Source organism: Hyperolius riggenbachi, chromosome 10 (assembly GCF_040937935.1).
Source record: "Hyperolius riggenbachi isolate aHypRig1 chromosome 10, aHypRig1.pri, whole genome shotgun sequence".
Lineage (NCBI taxonomy): Eukaryota > Metazoa > Chordata > Amphibia > Anura > Hyperoliidae > Hyperolius > Hyperolius riggenbachi.
The window spans coordinates 182904308-182922293 of record NC_090655.1 but is presented as its reverse complement, the minus strand read 5'-3'; the positions used below and the strand labels follow the sequence as shown (position 1 = coordinate 182922293).

Genomic DNA, 17986 nt, shown 5'->3' with positions numbered 1-17986 from the left:
TCTATCCTCTGCTCTAGATTCTATTAACACTTTCGGTACCTATTCAGATTTAGTTATAAACTGGCACAAATCTCTTCTTTTGCCCATTGACGCCTCCCCTTCTTCTCCTATGCCTGGTATTCCACTACAGATCGTTAATCAGATAAAGTATGGAAACAAAATATCTAGGAATAAAAAAAGGCCTCTATGGATGAATAGAAAGGTTAAAGATAAAATGAAGAGGAAAAAGAATGCCTATAAGGTCTTAAAACAGGAGGGGACCGAGGCTGCACTAAGCAATTATAAGGAGTGCAATAAAAATTGTAAAAAAGAAATTAGGCAGGCAAAGATTGAAGCTGAAAAACAAATCGCTAGGGATATCAAATCTAACCCAAAAAAGTTTTACAAGTGCATTAACTCTAAAAAAAGAAAGGTTGACTGTATAGGACTCCTAAAGGATGAGGGTGGGAACTCAATGTTGGATGACCAAGGTAAGGCAGAGTTATTAAATGCTTTCTTTGCTTCTGTCTTCACAAAAGAAACAGCACTGTTGAAAATTACAGAGGCAGAAGAGTCTCAATCTTCTAACTGTAATACTAAATACTTAACGCAGGAAGAAGTGAAGGCAAGACTAAATAAATTAAAAATAGACAAGGCACCTGGCCCGGATGGCATGCATCCTCTGGTCCTAAGGGAATTAAGTTCAGTTATAAATAAACCCCTTTACCTTATCTTTCTACTGGCAGAGTCCCAGTGGATTGGCGTACAGCCCACCTTTTCCCATTATTTAAGAAGAGCAAAAAATCAGATCCAGGAAATTATAGACCTGTACGCTTAACATCAGTTGTATGCAAACTATTTGAGGGGTTACTAAGAGATACTATACATGACTTCATACTAGAAAATAATCTTATTTCTCAGCATCAACATGGGTTTACTAAAGACAGGTCCTGTTTGACTAACATGCTCAGCTTTTATGAGGTAGTCAATGCTAATATGGATATTGGGAATGCTGTAGATGTGATATACTTGGACTTTGCAAAGGCCTTTGACACTGTTCCCCACAAAAGTCTGGTGCAAAAGTGGAGGATGCAAGGACTGGGGAAGAGTCTGTGTGCATGGATAGTTAACTGGCTAATGGACAGAAAACAAAGAGTTGTGGTCAATGGATCGTACTCAAAATGGGAGTCTGTTAGCAGTGGGGTACCACAGGGGTCTGTTCTGGGTCCAGTGCTCTTCAATTTATTTATTAATGACCTAGTAGATGCAGTAGTGAGCAATGTTGCTATTTTTGCAGATGATACAAAATTGTGCAGAATCATCAACTCTCAGGAAGATAGTGTCATATTGCAACAGGATCTGGATAGGATGGCTATATGGGCACATACATGGCAGATGAAATTCAATGTTGAAAAATGTAAAGTCATGCATTTTGGACGTACTAATGGTCTAGCACCATACAAAATAAATGGGATACAGTTGGGGACATCGGAAAATCTGTGGGATTGCTGCATCAAATAGGAGTGCTGGCACAGCCCCATATTCAACCCCAAGTAACAATGAAAAATCCAGGGCGGTGAACTACAGGTTTCACAATGTCAGATTTGAAGAGTAAACAGAATCGGCACTAGTTGCTGATGGCAAACAGGTGGGGGTTGGTGGTTTAGTTTGATGTGCCTCCAGACGATTAGAATCATCACATCACCAAGGACCAGTCTCTGAGGAAGCAAGCGTGCCTGCTTGCGAAACGGCTGTCAGATCAGCCCTTTACACCTGTATTTGTCAATTTGTGGGGATGGAATAAAGTGTGGTGATCGCAGTTGATGGTGCCCGGATTCTTTTTACTTTCCTTGGTGAGGTTTCACAATGTGTCTGAAATAAAACCGTTCTGGTAAAGTGAATGTGCTAGCTTGCCTGGGGCACCGAAATAGCCAGAAACAACTCTGGTTGGCACCACAATTGTAATAATGCCCAATGGGAAGTCTCCAGGAATGAGAGCAAACAGCTAAAATAACATGTCTAAAAAGGTAACAAGGAAAAACACAAATCAACTATTTTTTTGAAGCCCAAAACAGATATCATTTTTTATTTCAATATACATTAAACTTATTATGTACATCAGTCATTGACAGAATAAAAGATTTATGTATTATAATGTTGAGTCTATGGCCCATATGCAACTAAATTTATCACCTGAGTTTTCTCCTTCATTAGATTTTACAGCTTGTCAATAAAATGCTCTTTAAACCACCAGCAAGCAAGAAAATACTTAAAATAATTTTTGTAGTACTTTTTCACCAACTTTTTGATACATTTTCAATTGCAAAGTGCTAAAAGGTTATTTTAGAGAGAGAGAGATGAAAAATTATCTCCTAGGAGAAAACTCAGGACAAAAAGGGAATTGCATATGGCTCTATGTTTTCTGTGTAGTTTTGATTTCATTACTTTCACCAAACCCCTTTGATATCATACAAGATGTGGATGCCATCATTTCTATACTACGTTCTTATGTAAATATTGTGGTGTGTGTCACAAATATGGCATTTAACACACACATTTGAGCATACAAGCCATGTTAGGTCAAACAGGGCCAAGTAACTTTCCAGAATAAGGGAATAATATAAAATTAGGGGAAAGTGGGTCCTCGACCCCAAACACAGTGAATACAGTGCGGGAGACTTGGGCGCAGCTGGCACCACCATAGGCCGTAATTGGAATTACAGCTATAGCAGCGCACAGGGAGTGACTTTGACGCCGTCAGAAGACAGAGCTGAAGTTTCTTTTAAAACACAATAATTGCTGGAAGCAGATTTATTCCATTCACCACCATCCATGGTGGCCTGGAGGGGGAATAGTATTTAACATGGCCGGGAACTTGTGCAGCAGCAGGATCAGCCATATACCGGCTGTATCCTGCACCCAAGTCTCCCGTGCCGATTCCTCTCGTATGCCCTCAACCCAATTAATAATCACACATAGGAAAAAAGAACAAGAAATTCCCATCTTGTTCCAATATTAGGAAATGAAGTTCATCAACTACTGCACATTACGATTCTTTGTTGAAGCCTACCAATAAAAGCAGTTAAAGCCTTGGCCACTAGGCCTAAGATCTTAGCATTAATATGCTTTATATACACCAATAACTCAATGGGTGTCTCATCAATGTAAAAAACTTGTCCAACTATTGCTCTTTTTACTTATGTGTCACAAAGATGATATGTCTTCAGTGCATGCATACAGGTATAAACATTGTGTTCTTAACTTATTATTTTCTATAGTAAAAGTTGGTTTCTGCCCTATTAGTAGTTTCAACACTGAAAATGCCTCTGGCACCACCTGATTGTAAGGCCACGCAGTCCAGGAAATGTGTGACATGTCACTGTACTTCAGACTGATATAGCAGTAACCGGATGAAATCTAAACATACTAAATTGCAGTCCTTTTGAATGACTTTGTGATTCTTATTTTTACAAGGATTCTTTAAGGCATTAAAGATATGCACCAGAAATTGCTGTAATTGCAAAATCTATATCCATGTTCTTTCCTGTGTGTCAGAAAAGGCAGGATCGTTATTAGTCAGTCCATTGTAACTATACTATAGTGATATGTCACTCGGTATACATAAATTGTGTACTACTGTGCATTGCGTTCACATCACCAGTGTGCATCACTTTATAGTAAATGCTATTTTTCAAAATAATATGTTCACAAACAAATGCAGTCCACATGCCTGTACTCTACAAAGAAAAACTCATGCAGCAAAAATTTCTAATTTCTGTAGAACATTTTTATTTCATGCCATGATGTTAAGTACATTTGTTATCGTTCAATTAAGGCACAGAACACACCAGAGAGGATCTGATTTTCTGTCAACTGGAATTTTTAATTTTTCATTTTCAAGTGTGGTAAGTAGATGTCTTTTTGATAGCAAAAGCTGCTGGACTTTCCATCACATCATCAAGTAAGCCCATTTCGCTATCCTTACACACCATTGTGGTTTTCCTAGTGGTCCCACTCAAGCTTTGTATGCATGCTAGATTAAACTCAGCCAAGGTGGCCGATAACCACTGCCTCTGCTGAGAATCTATTGTGTGTACAGTGGCCCTCTTGCAGAGGGCCTTGTTCTCTCCACTCACTCCCTCCCACCATGTGATGCTCCTCATGCGCTGCTCCATCAGCCCACCTCTGCCTTACTAGAACGAATAGCAAAGATGTACAAAGACAGAGTAATGGGAAGGCTCTAACCAGAGCCTTCCTTCTACTTGGGTAAGTATCAAACCTGAAGAGACAACAGAGATCCCGGAAGAGTATTCACAGCTACTGAAAAGACAGTTTGATTTGGCTAAATAAATAAGACAGAAGCAGTGAATTTCTAAACAATAAATATGTGGATTGAAGACTGAATTGTGACTTGTGTGCAAGCATTTGCGTCCAATTTAAGGTGAACTGTCCCAGACAATAGAGTATGTGAATATCCACACTGGCTATCTTTAGGCAGAACCTGAAAATTCACCTCTTTAGGCAAGCATATAATTTTAGCTAAGGCCCTTATGCTGGGAATAAACGGTACGTTTTTTGCTAAGAATCGTTCCGATAGATACCTTCGATGATAAAATTCCAACATGTGCGCTGTTCTGCTCTATTCGTTTCCACTTGATTTCTCATAGAAGTGACTGGAAAAAAGTTAAGAAAAACGAGTGGAAGATAAGAGAATGGAGCAGAAAATCGAATGGCTAATAGATTGCACGCCGAATCGAATGCGAAAAACGTACCGTGTATTCCCAGCATTAAAGAGGAGCTGTCAGCCATGCTATCTCAGAAAAAAAACACATATATAAGTAGATAAATACTTGCTCAACTTACATAACATATGTATTGCACTGTCCACGTTTTGATTTTAGTGATTTTTCTACAGTAAAAAAAGTGTCTTTAACATTTCCCATTTTAGCTGTGGCTGTTTTGAGGCAAATCCTGATGTAATTTCCAGCCTATACTCACGGGCTACAATTGTTGCCGCAACCACATGGCGTGCGCGTGTTGCAGCGACAGGTCGCCCGTGAGTGTGGCGCGCGTGCCCTGAACCGTCGCTCGTCGCTGCTGTCGCCAGGCACCAGTCAATCGCCTAGCAACAGTTGCCGCCGCGACTTCCCTGCAACTGTCGCTAGTCCGCGAGTGTATGCAGACTAGCGACAGCACCCTGATAGCAAGAGAACTGAGTTTCCGGCTGGGGGGGGGAGGAACGTCGGCGACAGCTTCCGTCGCACAGCTGATCCCTCTTCCGCTTGTGTACGCGGAGGGACCTGGCGACGAGCAGTCGCGCAAACGCTCATGTGTGCTGGCGACAGGCCACAAATGTAGCCCGTGAGTATGGGCCATTACTCTCCTCTGCCTGATTTGCCCGCCCTTCACTATAGAAAGTGCATTGTGTCAGCATGAGAATATTGGCCAATCAGAGAGGAACAGAGGTGTGGAAGGGGAAAACAGGATGGAAAGAGGCTTCAGCCAATCAGGCTGTATTTGTTAAGTCTGAGGGGAAGTAAAGAAGCAAAAAAGGACTACCCAGCATGACCTTCCTTTTTGCACTACCTTCCTTTTTGTGTGTACCAAATAAGAGTCAGGTAAACTGGAGAATGATCATTTATCAACAAGAAAAGTAATAGTGATTTTACTTTTTGATTGCCTGGTTAGCATCCTTATTACTTGTTTACCAGGTAAAAATAAAGAATTGATTTTATGCCCGACAGTTACTCTTGAAGTTAGAGGGATATGGAGGCTGCCATATTTTACCTCCCTGGCGGTACTCCGTTTCAGATGCTGCGTCCGCGGGAGGATTTTTTAAAAATAAAATTTGATTTAAATGTTTAAGCTAGCACTTCGCTAGCTAAATATGCCCCCCAAGTCCTCCGGCACCCCTCTGATCCCCTCGATCGCTACCGGTAATATTTACCCGTCCGAGATCCCGCGAGAGCCGCAGCTTCACTGTTTAGCTTCAGTGGTCTCTATGGCAACGATCGGACATGATGTCATCTATGTCATGATGTCATACGCAGTCCCGATCCTTCCCATAGCGAAGCCTGGAGCTGATTGGTAGGGTGCGCCATCGCGGGATCCCTGGGGGTACGTATACCGGAGGTGATCGGGGGGAGAGTGGAGGCACTTGGGGGGAATATTTAGCTAGTGAAGTGCTAGCTTAAACATTTAAAACAATTTTTATTTAAAAAAATCCTCAGGGGGCCATGCGATCCTCTCCGGCGGCTAGCCCGAACGTAGGTCGGGATTACCGCCAGGGAGGTTAATTCCTTTTAAGCAATGCAAATTTCCTGGCTGTCCTGCTAATCCTCTGCTTCTAATACCATAGATTCTGAGTAAGCATGCAGATCAGACGTTTGACTGAAGCCTTACTGGATTTGCCGCACAATGGTTTCAGGTGTGTGTGATCATATAAGCTTATTTGGGCAGGGCTCTTTCCCCTTATGTGTTATTACTGGTGTGTAAAGCATTATATATATCCAACTTCATGTATGATTCATTGCTAACCTGTAACCCATTGCCTTGTAACTGCCTGTACTGTGTATTCTCTATTGTAAAGCACCATGGAAAATGCTAGCGCTATACAAATCCCAAATAACTATAATAATGTTAAATAATATGTTCATAATATATACACTTTTGTGTGTGTGTGTGTGTGTGTGTGTGTGTGTGTGTGTGTGTGTGTGTGTGTGTGTGTGTGTGTGTGTATACAAATATTTGAAGATAAACAGTTTCTAGTACACTGCAGTTTCTTCATAACCACCATATATTTCTTCTTTACCTTATCAGGTTTGATTGGGTTAATGCCAAGAAAACTTTACTAAGCAGTTGTGGATAATTTGGCTTCCTTCTGTCCTGGTTTATCTACAAATTTCTACATCTAAACGCTAAGAGAGTGTTGACCTATGAACAGCAGCTAAACAAAAGCCCTGTACATACGCTAGATGGTTCTCAGCCAAAAGGGGCTGGTCAGGGCTGTCCCTGATGAGAATCTAGCATGTATACAGCAGTCCCTAATCCCCCACAATTTGTCAGAGATCAGCCTGGTGGATTGTCTCGCCCAAGTGTAGGCTGAGGTCATTGTTCTCTTACTCACCGAGTCTACTCTGTATCGCTCAGTCATGGGCTACTCTATTGGCCCTTCTAACCACTCCATAGCAACTGAACAGGCTAGCAAGGCGTCTGTACAAAACTTGTCCCCAAAGTGCCTGCAGGCAACAGTCCTGGCACATGTGTATGAGGCTTAAAGTGTACCTGAGATGAAAGCCTTCTCGGGTACCGTACTTACCTGGGGCTTCCTTAAAGGGAAGGTTCAGGGAGGGGAGTAAAAAAATAAAAATCAATTTCCACTTACCTGGGGCTTCCTCCAGCCCGTGGCAGGCAGGAGGTGCCCTCGCCGCCGCTCCGCAGGCTCCCGGTGGCCGACCCGACCTGGCCAGGCCGGCTGCCAGGTCGGGCTTTTCTGCGCTCCAAGGCCTGGCACTTCTGCGTCCCACGCGGGCGCGCTGACGTCATCGGACGTCCTCCGGGCTGTACTGTGCAGGTGCAGTAGTTCTTCCCTTTAAACCTCCTTAGGCTGTTTAGTGCCTCGGTGTCTCCCCGGGTGGCTCCTGTCCCCTGCAATATGGCCTGAAAGCCTGGCCAAGTTGCGCTTTGCTGCACATGCGTGGCTCTGCCAGGCGTGCTTCCCTGTCACGCTTCTGTTGCTGGGAGCATTCTCCACTTGCGCAGTACTACATGCATGATTTAGTGTGACTCGGCCAGGCATTCAGGCCGTATTGCGGGGACAGGAGCCACCAGGGGAGACAACGAGGGCTTATGGAAACCCCAGGAAAGTGCGGTACCTGAGATGGCTTTCATCTCGGTTCACTTTAAAGGTACAATCCGAGGTAAAAAAAAAAAAAAAAAAAAGGTTCTACTTACCTGGGGCTTTCTCCAGCCCCTGGCAGCTCATATGTCCTTTGCCGTAGCTTCGCTCCCAGTCGACAGCCTGGGGTCCCCTCCATTGGAGATGCCAACCTCATCAGGTCTGCATCTTCTGTACCTGCGCAAGGGCGTGGCTGGCCACTCATGACTGCTCTCACGTGGTCTGGAGCGTTCTGCTCAGGTGCAGTACTTCTGCTCCTGTGCAGAACGCTCCAAGCCACGTGAGTGTGATAGCAAGCGGCGCGGCTGTGTGCTCACACGGTCACAGAAGATGCTGACCTTGCCAGGAGGGGACCCTGGGCCACCGACTAGGAGAGAAGCTGCGGTGAGGATCAGATCGGCTGCTAGGGGATGGAGGAAGTAGAATCTTTTTATTTATTTTTTTACCTCGGATCTTCTCTTTAAAGAGGAGCAAAGTCTTTTACATTTGTAAGCTTACTTTATTATGAAGTTGCTTCATGAATCTTTATCACATGACTGTTTATTTATTTTATTTATCATGAGATATAATTTCTGAATCAACTCCATGGCCCATATGCAATTCACTTTTTCTCCTGAGTTTTCTCCTAGGTGATATTTACACACCTTGCCAATAAAAGGCCCTTTAAAGCCATCAGCAAGCTAGAAATACTCAAAAATATTTTGATAGTACTTTTTCACCTAGTTGTTGATACTTTTTGATTAAAACACCCTGAAAAGTTATTTTAAAATGAGTTCAAAAAATTATCTCCTAGGAGAAAACTTAGGTAAAAAGGTTTTATTGCATATGGGCCCACGTGTTTAAAAAAAAAGAAAATAAGAAGAGCCAATAAAAACTTGAGTTGCTGTTAAAAAGTTATTGTAACTTATGTTGGTAAATGTGAATATTTACATTGGCACCCATTTGGGGAGCTGAACATAATTAACATAGTAAAACATAACCACTAATCTACCACTGAAGAGCCTGATAAGTAGACAGGATAATTTGAAGAAGTATTAGTTAAAAAAAACAACTTAGAACTGTTGCCACAGTTACATGTAGGAGGCAAACAAATGTATTGTATAGCCAAGCCATATAAATAATGGTTTATTTGTACCTATAACAGCCCACAGCAATGCATGAATACTACACCTATCACCATATTATTATGATTATTATGCTATAGCTGATGCAAAATGGATTCAGTGCTAGTAATTCATATCACAGTGATCATACCTAATTCTGTAAAGCTTCAGAGAAGTTCTGGAATCCACCTATAAAATGAAATGTCTTCATTTTTATTTACAAAAAAAGTTTTATTAACCAGTTCAGCGTATCCGCGTCCAGTGTTTGAGTGGCAGTGCACGTGCATGCGTGCGCTGCAGCCCTGCGCACCACAGCAATTTTCCATGCCGGCGGTTGGGGAAGGGAAGCACGGCTTCCCTGTACCAATTGCAGTGCGTGTAACGAATGGACATGACCCTGTTCAGGGGCCATGTGCATTCATAATAAAGATTGTGAATTAAAATGTAGAAAATTAAACACTTCGTGGTAATCCAGGGAGTGTTTCTATCGCCATCGAGTGGCGAAAGGCTAAATTACACACACCACATATTTTTAATTTAAAAAATAATATAACCGGTAATCAATCTCTCTCAAAGCCCCCACCCCAGTTACCAAGCAGATAAAAAAAAAGTAATAACTGAAAACAAGTATCGCCCATAGAAAGCTTAATTTGTGGCAAAAAAAGACACGATATAGGAAATTTACGGGTGATGAGTAGTGATAAAGTTATTGGTGAATGAATGGGAGGAGCGCTGACGGGAAAATTGCTTCCGTCCTTGAGGTGAAAACACCTGCTGAACTGGTTAATATACCTGATCATGATCATAAATAAATATGAATATGAGCTGATAAAAGGTATCTATTATTGGTAGCATCATATAAGTGAGATAAACCAATCTCAAACAATGTTTCACAAGTTTAATGAAAATACAGTATTTTTACAACTGCATTCTGTTAAGTGAATTACGGTAAGTGAATGAGCGTACCATATATTTTTTTGTGACATTGGAGTGGTAATTATTGTTTATAATTGATGGTAGTTTGAACAGAACGAAATATGTTGGATCCTAGGTTCTCAACACCCTTGGGGGTCCTTGGGTTGAGATTTCTAATTTATGAAACTATCCCCTACTGTTAATGTTACCTGCCCTTCCCAGCAATTGAACCTATTGATAGTTACCTATCCACATGGAGAGTCCTAATATTTCCTTTATTTGTATTGCTAAAACAAAATGGACTATGGAAAAAAAATTGTCCTACATGTAATTATCACACGTGGTCTTCAATTTTTAATTGAATCTTATCTACCAGTTTTCATAATGTCTTACCATTACCAGTTAATTGCATGTGGGCCCAGATCTTGCTTGTTCTGTTAGTAATCCCTTCCTTTCCTGTCTGTGCCCAAGTTAGTAATCATTAGACCTGATGTGTTGATGCAGATCTCAGATATGTAGGTAATTCTGTCACAACAGAGTACAGGAGGCAGGGAAAGCTGTTGGAAAGGCAGTTTGTCAGCATTTCATGTCATTGTGTCTATACCATTACAAAAGGGTTCATTCACACTACAGAGCGCATACACGAATGCGATTTCGTGCATGCGTTGCCATCGTGCGTCCATCACATAGAATACACGTTGTGGTGCGCTGGGAGTGCAGACGTCGGCAGCCAACCCATCAGGAGAATGTGTGCGTTGTGCGATTAGATGTTCCCAGAAGCGTTATTACATCGTAACGCATGGGAACGCACACCTGTAATGTGAATGGTAACATGAAAGTCTATGGACTTTCATGTTGCCATGTAGATCGTACACTATGTGTTTTGCGTCAAAACTGACAGCGCAGCACATAGTGTGAATGAGCCCAAAGTGTTTTCCAAAAATGTTTCTCTAAGGGCTGGTTCACACTACACAAGCTTTTGTAAGCGCTTTGTGATTTTAAAAGCTCTTAGTAATTATTATTATTTTATTATTATTTAGTATTTATATAGCGCCGACATATTACGCAGCGCTGTACAATGTGTATATATATATATCTTGTCACTAACTGTCCCTCAAAGGAGCTCACAATCTAATCCCTACCATTGCCATATGTCTATATTATGTAGTGAAAGTACTGTAGTCTAGGGCCAATTTTAGGGGGAGCCAATTAACTTATCTGTATGTTTTTGGGATGTGGGAGGAAACCGGAATGCCCGGAGGAAACCCACGCAGACACGGAGAGAACATACAAACTCTTTGCAGATAGTGCCCTGGCTGGGATTCGAACCAGGGACCCAGCGCTGCAAGGCGAGAGAGCTAACCACTACGCCACTGTGCTGCCCCTAATAGTAATAGTAATGTAATGCTATTTGAATGATCTCACTGGAACAATATGATTTCGTAAAAATTCCCCCTAGCGTTACATTAGCAAGAACTTTTCAAATCACTAGTGCTTAAACGACCTCTGTCGCAAAAATATTAATATTTAAAATACATGCAAACATATACAAATAAGAAGTACGTTTCTTCCAGAGTAAAATTAGCCATAAATTACTTTTCTTCTATGTTGCTGTCACTTACAGTAAATAGTAGAAATCTGACATTACTGACAGATTTTGGACTAGCCCATATTCTCATGGGGGGGTTATCAGGGTTTTCTTTATTGTTAAAAGCACTTAGTGAATGGCAGTTGCTCCGTCTAACTGCCAAAAAAAGTGTGCAGTGAGCAGGGAGGCTGGCCAGAATCTTTGTATAAATCTTCTTCAGGGAATGTCTTTGTAAAGAATAAAGGCAATGCTGAGAATCCCCCATGAAGAGATGGACTAATCCAAAACCTGTCGGTAATGTCAGATTTCTGCTACCTACTGTAAGTGACAGCAACATAGGAGAGGTCATTTCTGGCTCATTTTAATCTTGAAGAAATGTACTTCTTATTTATTTGTATGTGTTTTAAATATTAAGATTTTCGCGACAGTTCCTCTGTAAAAAGTGTGAACCAGCTCTAAATGTAATTTACAAAAGCAAAGTCATGTACATTGGAGAATTTCGATGTACTGAAACTGTGAATTTCAGTACAAGTTGATTCCTCTGCTGTGTTAATTTGCACACACATAACTCTTATTATTATGGACCTGGGTGAATATCATAATTTTGGAGCATTAAAAAGAAAACACCTGGGAAGGAGAAGGGGGTGTTCATGTGCATGTCTTGGGAACTTTACCACTATCTATACATCATTCAAGCTTGATTGTGTGAATTTTGCACAATCTTACCGAATCTATGTAGAATGAGTTACCTAAAACAATCTGTCCAAAGTATATGTAATTTGTTGACCATCATACCAGACAGAAGGCATAAGACTATGGAGGAATGTACAATAAAACTAGATGGCGTATGTCTTGCTTTAGCATGAGGCTAAATGAAGTTTCAAATTAGGTTAAGCTTAATGATGATTGGAAAATAGTTTAGGGATTACCTCAAGGGTGGAGGTTATAGTTAGGTACAGGTGAAAGATTACTCTTAAAGAGAACCCGAGGTGGGGTTCTCACAACAAAATCCCCATACAGAGGCTGGCTCTGCCTATCGAGCCCAGCCTCGGTTGCTAATCAGATCCCTGCTAAATCCCCCCTGCGCTCAGCCAGACCCCATAAATCTAAGCCGCGCTGCCGACACTCAGCGTGTCGCAGCGGGCTGTGTTTAGCTTCCTAACGTCAGTCTCCGCTCTCCCCCGCCTCCTGTATCGCTCCGGTCCCCGCCCACGTCCCTTCCCTCCACGCTGATTGGAGGGAAGGGACGCGGGCGGGGACCGGAGCTCTGCAGGAGGCGGGGGGAGCGCCGAGACTGACGTTAAGAAGGTAAACATAGCCGCATAGCGCGGCTATGATTTATGGGGTCTGGCTGAGTGAAGGGGGGATTTAGCAGGGATCTGATTAGCAACAGAGGCTGGGCTCGATAGGCAGAGCCAGCCTCTGTATGGGGATTTTTTTGTGAGAACCCCACCTCGGGTTCTCTTTAAGGTTAGGCTCCTAGCTTGGACTTAGTTGGCTAGGCATGGGTAAAAGGTCAGCATTAAGGTAAGGCACTTATAGCTTGGGCATGAGGCGTTAGGTATGGTTGAAAGTTCAATATTAAGGTTAGGCACTTAGCTTGGACATGGCTCAAATATCTGCAAGGCTAAGGAAAGACATATAGGAGTGGAGCAAAAATTAAGGTTATTGTTAGGTATGGGATGGGAGGTGGTTAGGTCAAACACCTAGATATTAAGGCTAGGGTTAGTTACAGAAAAGGGAATCAGGATGCCTAATGCTGGATACACACGTTGAGATTTCCCGTGCGATTCGCGAGATCGAACAGATCGATTCAATTATTTCCAACATGCTCGATTCGGATTTTGATTGTTTCTGCCATTGATTTGCATGTTAAGTATGCCAAGTATATATGATCGTAAGTATATACGATCGAAATCCGAATCGAGTATGTTGGAAATATTCGATTCGATCTGTTCGATCCCGCGAATCGCACGGGAAATCTAAACGTGTGTATCCAGCATAAGGGTTCACAGGGTAACTCTAAACATTCAGCTCGGGTGAATAATACACATATGACCTTTTCTGCTTAGAGTGGCCCAGCTCTGAAATTCTTTGCTCTACAAGCTAATGGAGCAGCATGTTGGTTCTTCAGCCAATGTATCATGATTACTTATCAGTAAAGAGAAACATTGTATTTTCACCCTATATTTGAGAGGGTTTCCATTAGGCACTATTTTTTCCCTACATCCGAAAAACGTATGGATAAGTAAAATTGGCTCCCTCCTGGCAGACTATGATAACAACATTAGACTATCGATATGGTAGGGATTAGGTTGTGAGCTCCTCCGAGGTTAATGACTACTCTACAGGGGCGTAGCAATAGCCATAGCTGCCATAGCAGCTGCTATGGGGCCCTGGAGCATAGGGGGCCCAGTGGGTACTTAATGTATTCACTTAGTAACTGTTTTGTGTTACTCCTAGCTCTGGCTTTGTCTCAGTGCCCATGAATTATGTGCAATATTAATTGCATGATAATGTAAATTGCTCAATAAACTCACATCCATAGGGTAGAGGCAGGGGGCATAGCTTAAGAGTGCCTCCATCTGAGGGCCCCATGAATATTTTGCTATGGGGCCCCATGATCTCTAGCTACGCCACTGCTACTCTATACTGTAAAATGCTGCAGAAAATGTCAGAGATATAAAAATACATAATAATAATGACAAGACGAGATGTGGTCAGTTATAAGGCATGTGTGTAGAGAAACCTGGACAAGATACTGGAAGTAGTAGATGACTATTGTGTAAACAGCATTTAAAAACAAATCATTTCACAGCAATTGGTGAACTTTCATAACCAAACCCCAGTGCTTCTCCTTCATCAAATTAAGTGTACAAAAGAAAGCTGGAAAATATCAAATTCCTTTACTACCAATAAGAGAAGTTTTTTCCTGAAGAATTTTTAGACACCTGAAAAAGAGAAGTCACCTAAGAGTAAAGTGCCTTCTACACAGTCACTGTAAAATGAGTTTATATCAAACATTCTTCTGAATAGAGATGCAATATAATGTGACTGCTACTTTAGATTCAGTACTTAATATTTCCATTTTCAGATATGCACCTCCTTCAGCCCATCAGTCTCTTTGTAGGGCTAGAATTAAGAAGCATACTCATTTTCTTACTTTGCCTTCCAGCATCATTCAGAAGCAACATTGATATAGTGCTTTGCATTGTCTGTATTTTTAAGAGAGATAATACATTCCATATGTGACTGGTGCTGTGAACAGTCCTGGAACAGGAATGCCTGGTCTCTGAAATGAATTGGGAGGTCCATAAGCTGAAGTGGACGCCAATTGGTGGGCACTTAAAGGGAATGGTAAAGCAAATGATGGTAACAGTGGCTTGGCAGCCATTTTTAGCTTCTCTAGTTCAGCCTCTTGCAGCCTCTTGGCTTTGGCTCTTCTGTTCTGAAACCAGATTTTCACTTGAGTCTCTGTGAGATTTAAAGAACTTGAAAATTCCGCCCTCTCAGCAATGGAAAGATATTGCTTCTGTCGAAACTTCCTTTCCAAGGCCAGCAACTGGGAAGTGGTGAATGGCGTTCTTGGCTTTCTGTTATTCTTATGCTTCCTCAAAGTGCATGGTGGAGGGCTTGGGTGTCCTAAGAAAAGGAAACATGACACCATTATGAGCTACAATCTGTGAATTTATACATTTCAGCAGTTATGACTGTATTAGTGAATGAAACAGAAATAAATATGAATTTATGTTAACAACATTATGAAAGACAGCATAGCTCTAATTACCATAGGTAAGCTGGGTAAAGTGTTATTTTCTGTCAAATAGCTCTGTCACTTTCTGATTACTGGTATGAATATGGCTCTCAAAGACATCCCTGAGCTGGATCAACCGTTGAGGCATTTCAGAAAGATGGCAAGCCTTAGGTAGTACGTTTACACTGACATGTTGTAGGGCGCAGACAATATATTTAAAACTAGGCTTAAAAAGGGGCGCTAGGCTCTGACGTGACTCCCTGCACTGCATCTCTCCCTCATTAGACGCGCGCAAGCGCCCACGCAGACACCGCGTGCGCGCACACGCCGGCGCCCCTGGCCCCGTCGTCCTCATGTTCTAACTGCTGCAGTGTGCAGAGACACGAGTTTTATAGGATAGGATAGCAAAGGATGGGACCTGCACCACCCTTGATCAATTGTGTGCTGACTGTAAAACCATTAAAAATACAAATCAGCAAAGAGATAAATGTTTCTCAGCCAGTCACACTAGAAAAAGTTTTAGAACAGTTACTATTTTGAGTAATTAGTTATTTATTACAGGACGTATCCCGAGGAAAATTTAAATCAATTAAAATAAAAATGGGGAACTGTCTTGTATATCATCACAGTACATTTGTCGGATGAATTCCTACTAATTCATTATATAGGTCATGAACCAAAAAAGGTAGGCGATTATTGGTTTTTAAATAACACAGTGCTGTAGTAAGAATAAATATTTTACGTGCAAAAAGTGCCAGTATGTCTACATACAACTATGTAATTTGCATACTGAAAAAATGACCATCAAGAGGTGTACATTTGATAAAGGTGCCTGTTTTAAAAAGGCACAGGATAGCAGTAGCAGAATATTGGTAAATGTACAGATATCCTGCTACTTCATTCATATAGTAAAATATTGGTAATATTCATAGATATTTTACTATGATCTAACCTCTCCCTACTCTCACACGGAACCCTCCCCTGGTCGGCACCTAACTTTATCCCCCCTGGTGGATGCTTAACTGATGGAGGACCACAGGCTTACACCCCCCCCTAGTGACCAGGCCATTTTTTACAATTCAGGCCACTGCAGCTTTAACAGTTTATTCCACGGCCATACAAGTTAGCACACAAATTAATCTTGCCTCCTTTTCTTGCCACCAACAGAGCTTTCTGTCGGTGGCATCTGATTGCTGCTGTGATCTGTATTTTTTTTTTTTGTTCATTTTAATTTGTATTAAATTGTGCTTTTTCAAAATTTTCCACCCCCCGAGAACCAATCCCTGTGATCGCCTCTCATAGGCATCAGCCTAAGAAAGGGATCTCTTTGTGAGCCTCACCTGGGGACAGCTCAGTGACAAAGCGGTCCCCCCTACAGCTGCACTAAATCGCAGCAATTTAAAAGTATTGGCGGGCTTTTTAAAAAAAAATTTACAGCCCTCCAGCTCCGATCGTGGCTGGCAAGCTGTTTATGGAGTGGAGCTCTGTGAAGGTGCGTACACAAATGCGACTATAGTCGTTTGAAATGATCGTTCCCCGATCATTTCAAACGACAATCGTTTAAAAAAAAACCTCCAACGATCATTAAGCCAAACGATGGACGAGCTAGTTCGTTAAAAACAAAAGATCTGCCTTGGCGGATTTTTTTAAACGATGATCGTTTGCAAAACGAGTACATCGTTAGAAAACGGTCGTTCGTACTAGGCTTGACATGCGCATTTCGTTATCTCCATAAAAGTTTTCATTTTAATGCGCAAGCACAACAAGTGGTTTTCGTTATTTAACGTTTGTTCTATGAATGTGTCCTGTGACACGATAATTGCTCCATGATTATACCATAAATGTAATTTTAATGGACACTAAAACAGGACAGAGTGTCTTTTTTAATGTGTTTTCAACACTGCATTATCTAAATGCTCTACCTACATACATACCTACAGTATGAGTTCTCGTACTGTAATGTAATGTACGTAATGTTAGTTTTATAGTGTAATGTACGTTTTTTTGAACAAAAAACAAGGCTTTATTGATAATTTCAAATATTGTACAGAGTAAAAGGGAATGAAGTACGAGAGTACATAATTGCATCTGGTGGGTGTACATCAGTGGGGAAATGTCTGACAACAGAGCAAGAAAAACAGATATACAACTTATAGATGCATATACAGTACAGGCATTTTGAAGAAGGTATATCAAGTGGATGTGGAACTATTTCTTCTCAATGAGTTGATGGCATACACCAAATTGAGCATGACATAGGAGATCTCTTAGGTCTAGGGTGCAGTCAAGCATTTATTCTATTTATAGGTCAGGGTTCGCAGGGAAACTTAGAGGAGGAGGTTTACTAGGAATGGTGGGAGGGGAGGTACATTAAGATATTTTCCATTTGTCCCAGACTAGGTGAAATTTTTTCTCACAGCCTCTGTGGGCATATATTAACTTTTTATATGGGATGGAGTTATTGACTCTTTTCTTCCAATTGGATATGGTCGGCAGCAAAGGAGACAGCCTTTTACTGGCAATTTCTTGCCTGGCCATAAAAAGTGTTTCAGATAGGAGGGTTTTGGAGGAGGAATCTAGGTCTTCATCTTGTATAACGCCTAATAGGCATAGAATGGGGTCCAGTGGGACGGGGCTTCCCATTTTGTCGTGTATGAATTTGGTGACTTGGGTCCAAAAAGCAGTCAGGGGGGGACACTCCCATAACAAATGCATGAAGGAGGGGGAAGCAATTAAGCATCTGGGACAGG

General features: G+C 41.6%; 1 protein-coding gene across 1 annotated transcript in view; it reads right to left on the bottom strand.

The window, feature by feature from the left end:
- Positions 1–14513: 14513 nt before the first annotated feature.
- The window catches only part of LOC137536075 (homeobox protein MSH-C-like), a 53929-nt gene continuing 50456 nt past the window's right edge, over positions 14514–17986 (bottom strand). The window contains exon 2 of the mRNA XM_068258053.1: positions 14514–15124. Coding sequence (XP_068114154.1) covers positions 14706–15124 — 419 coding nt within the window. The 3' untranslated portion in view covers positions 14514–14705. The remainder of the gene's footprint in view (positions 15125–17986) is intronic.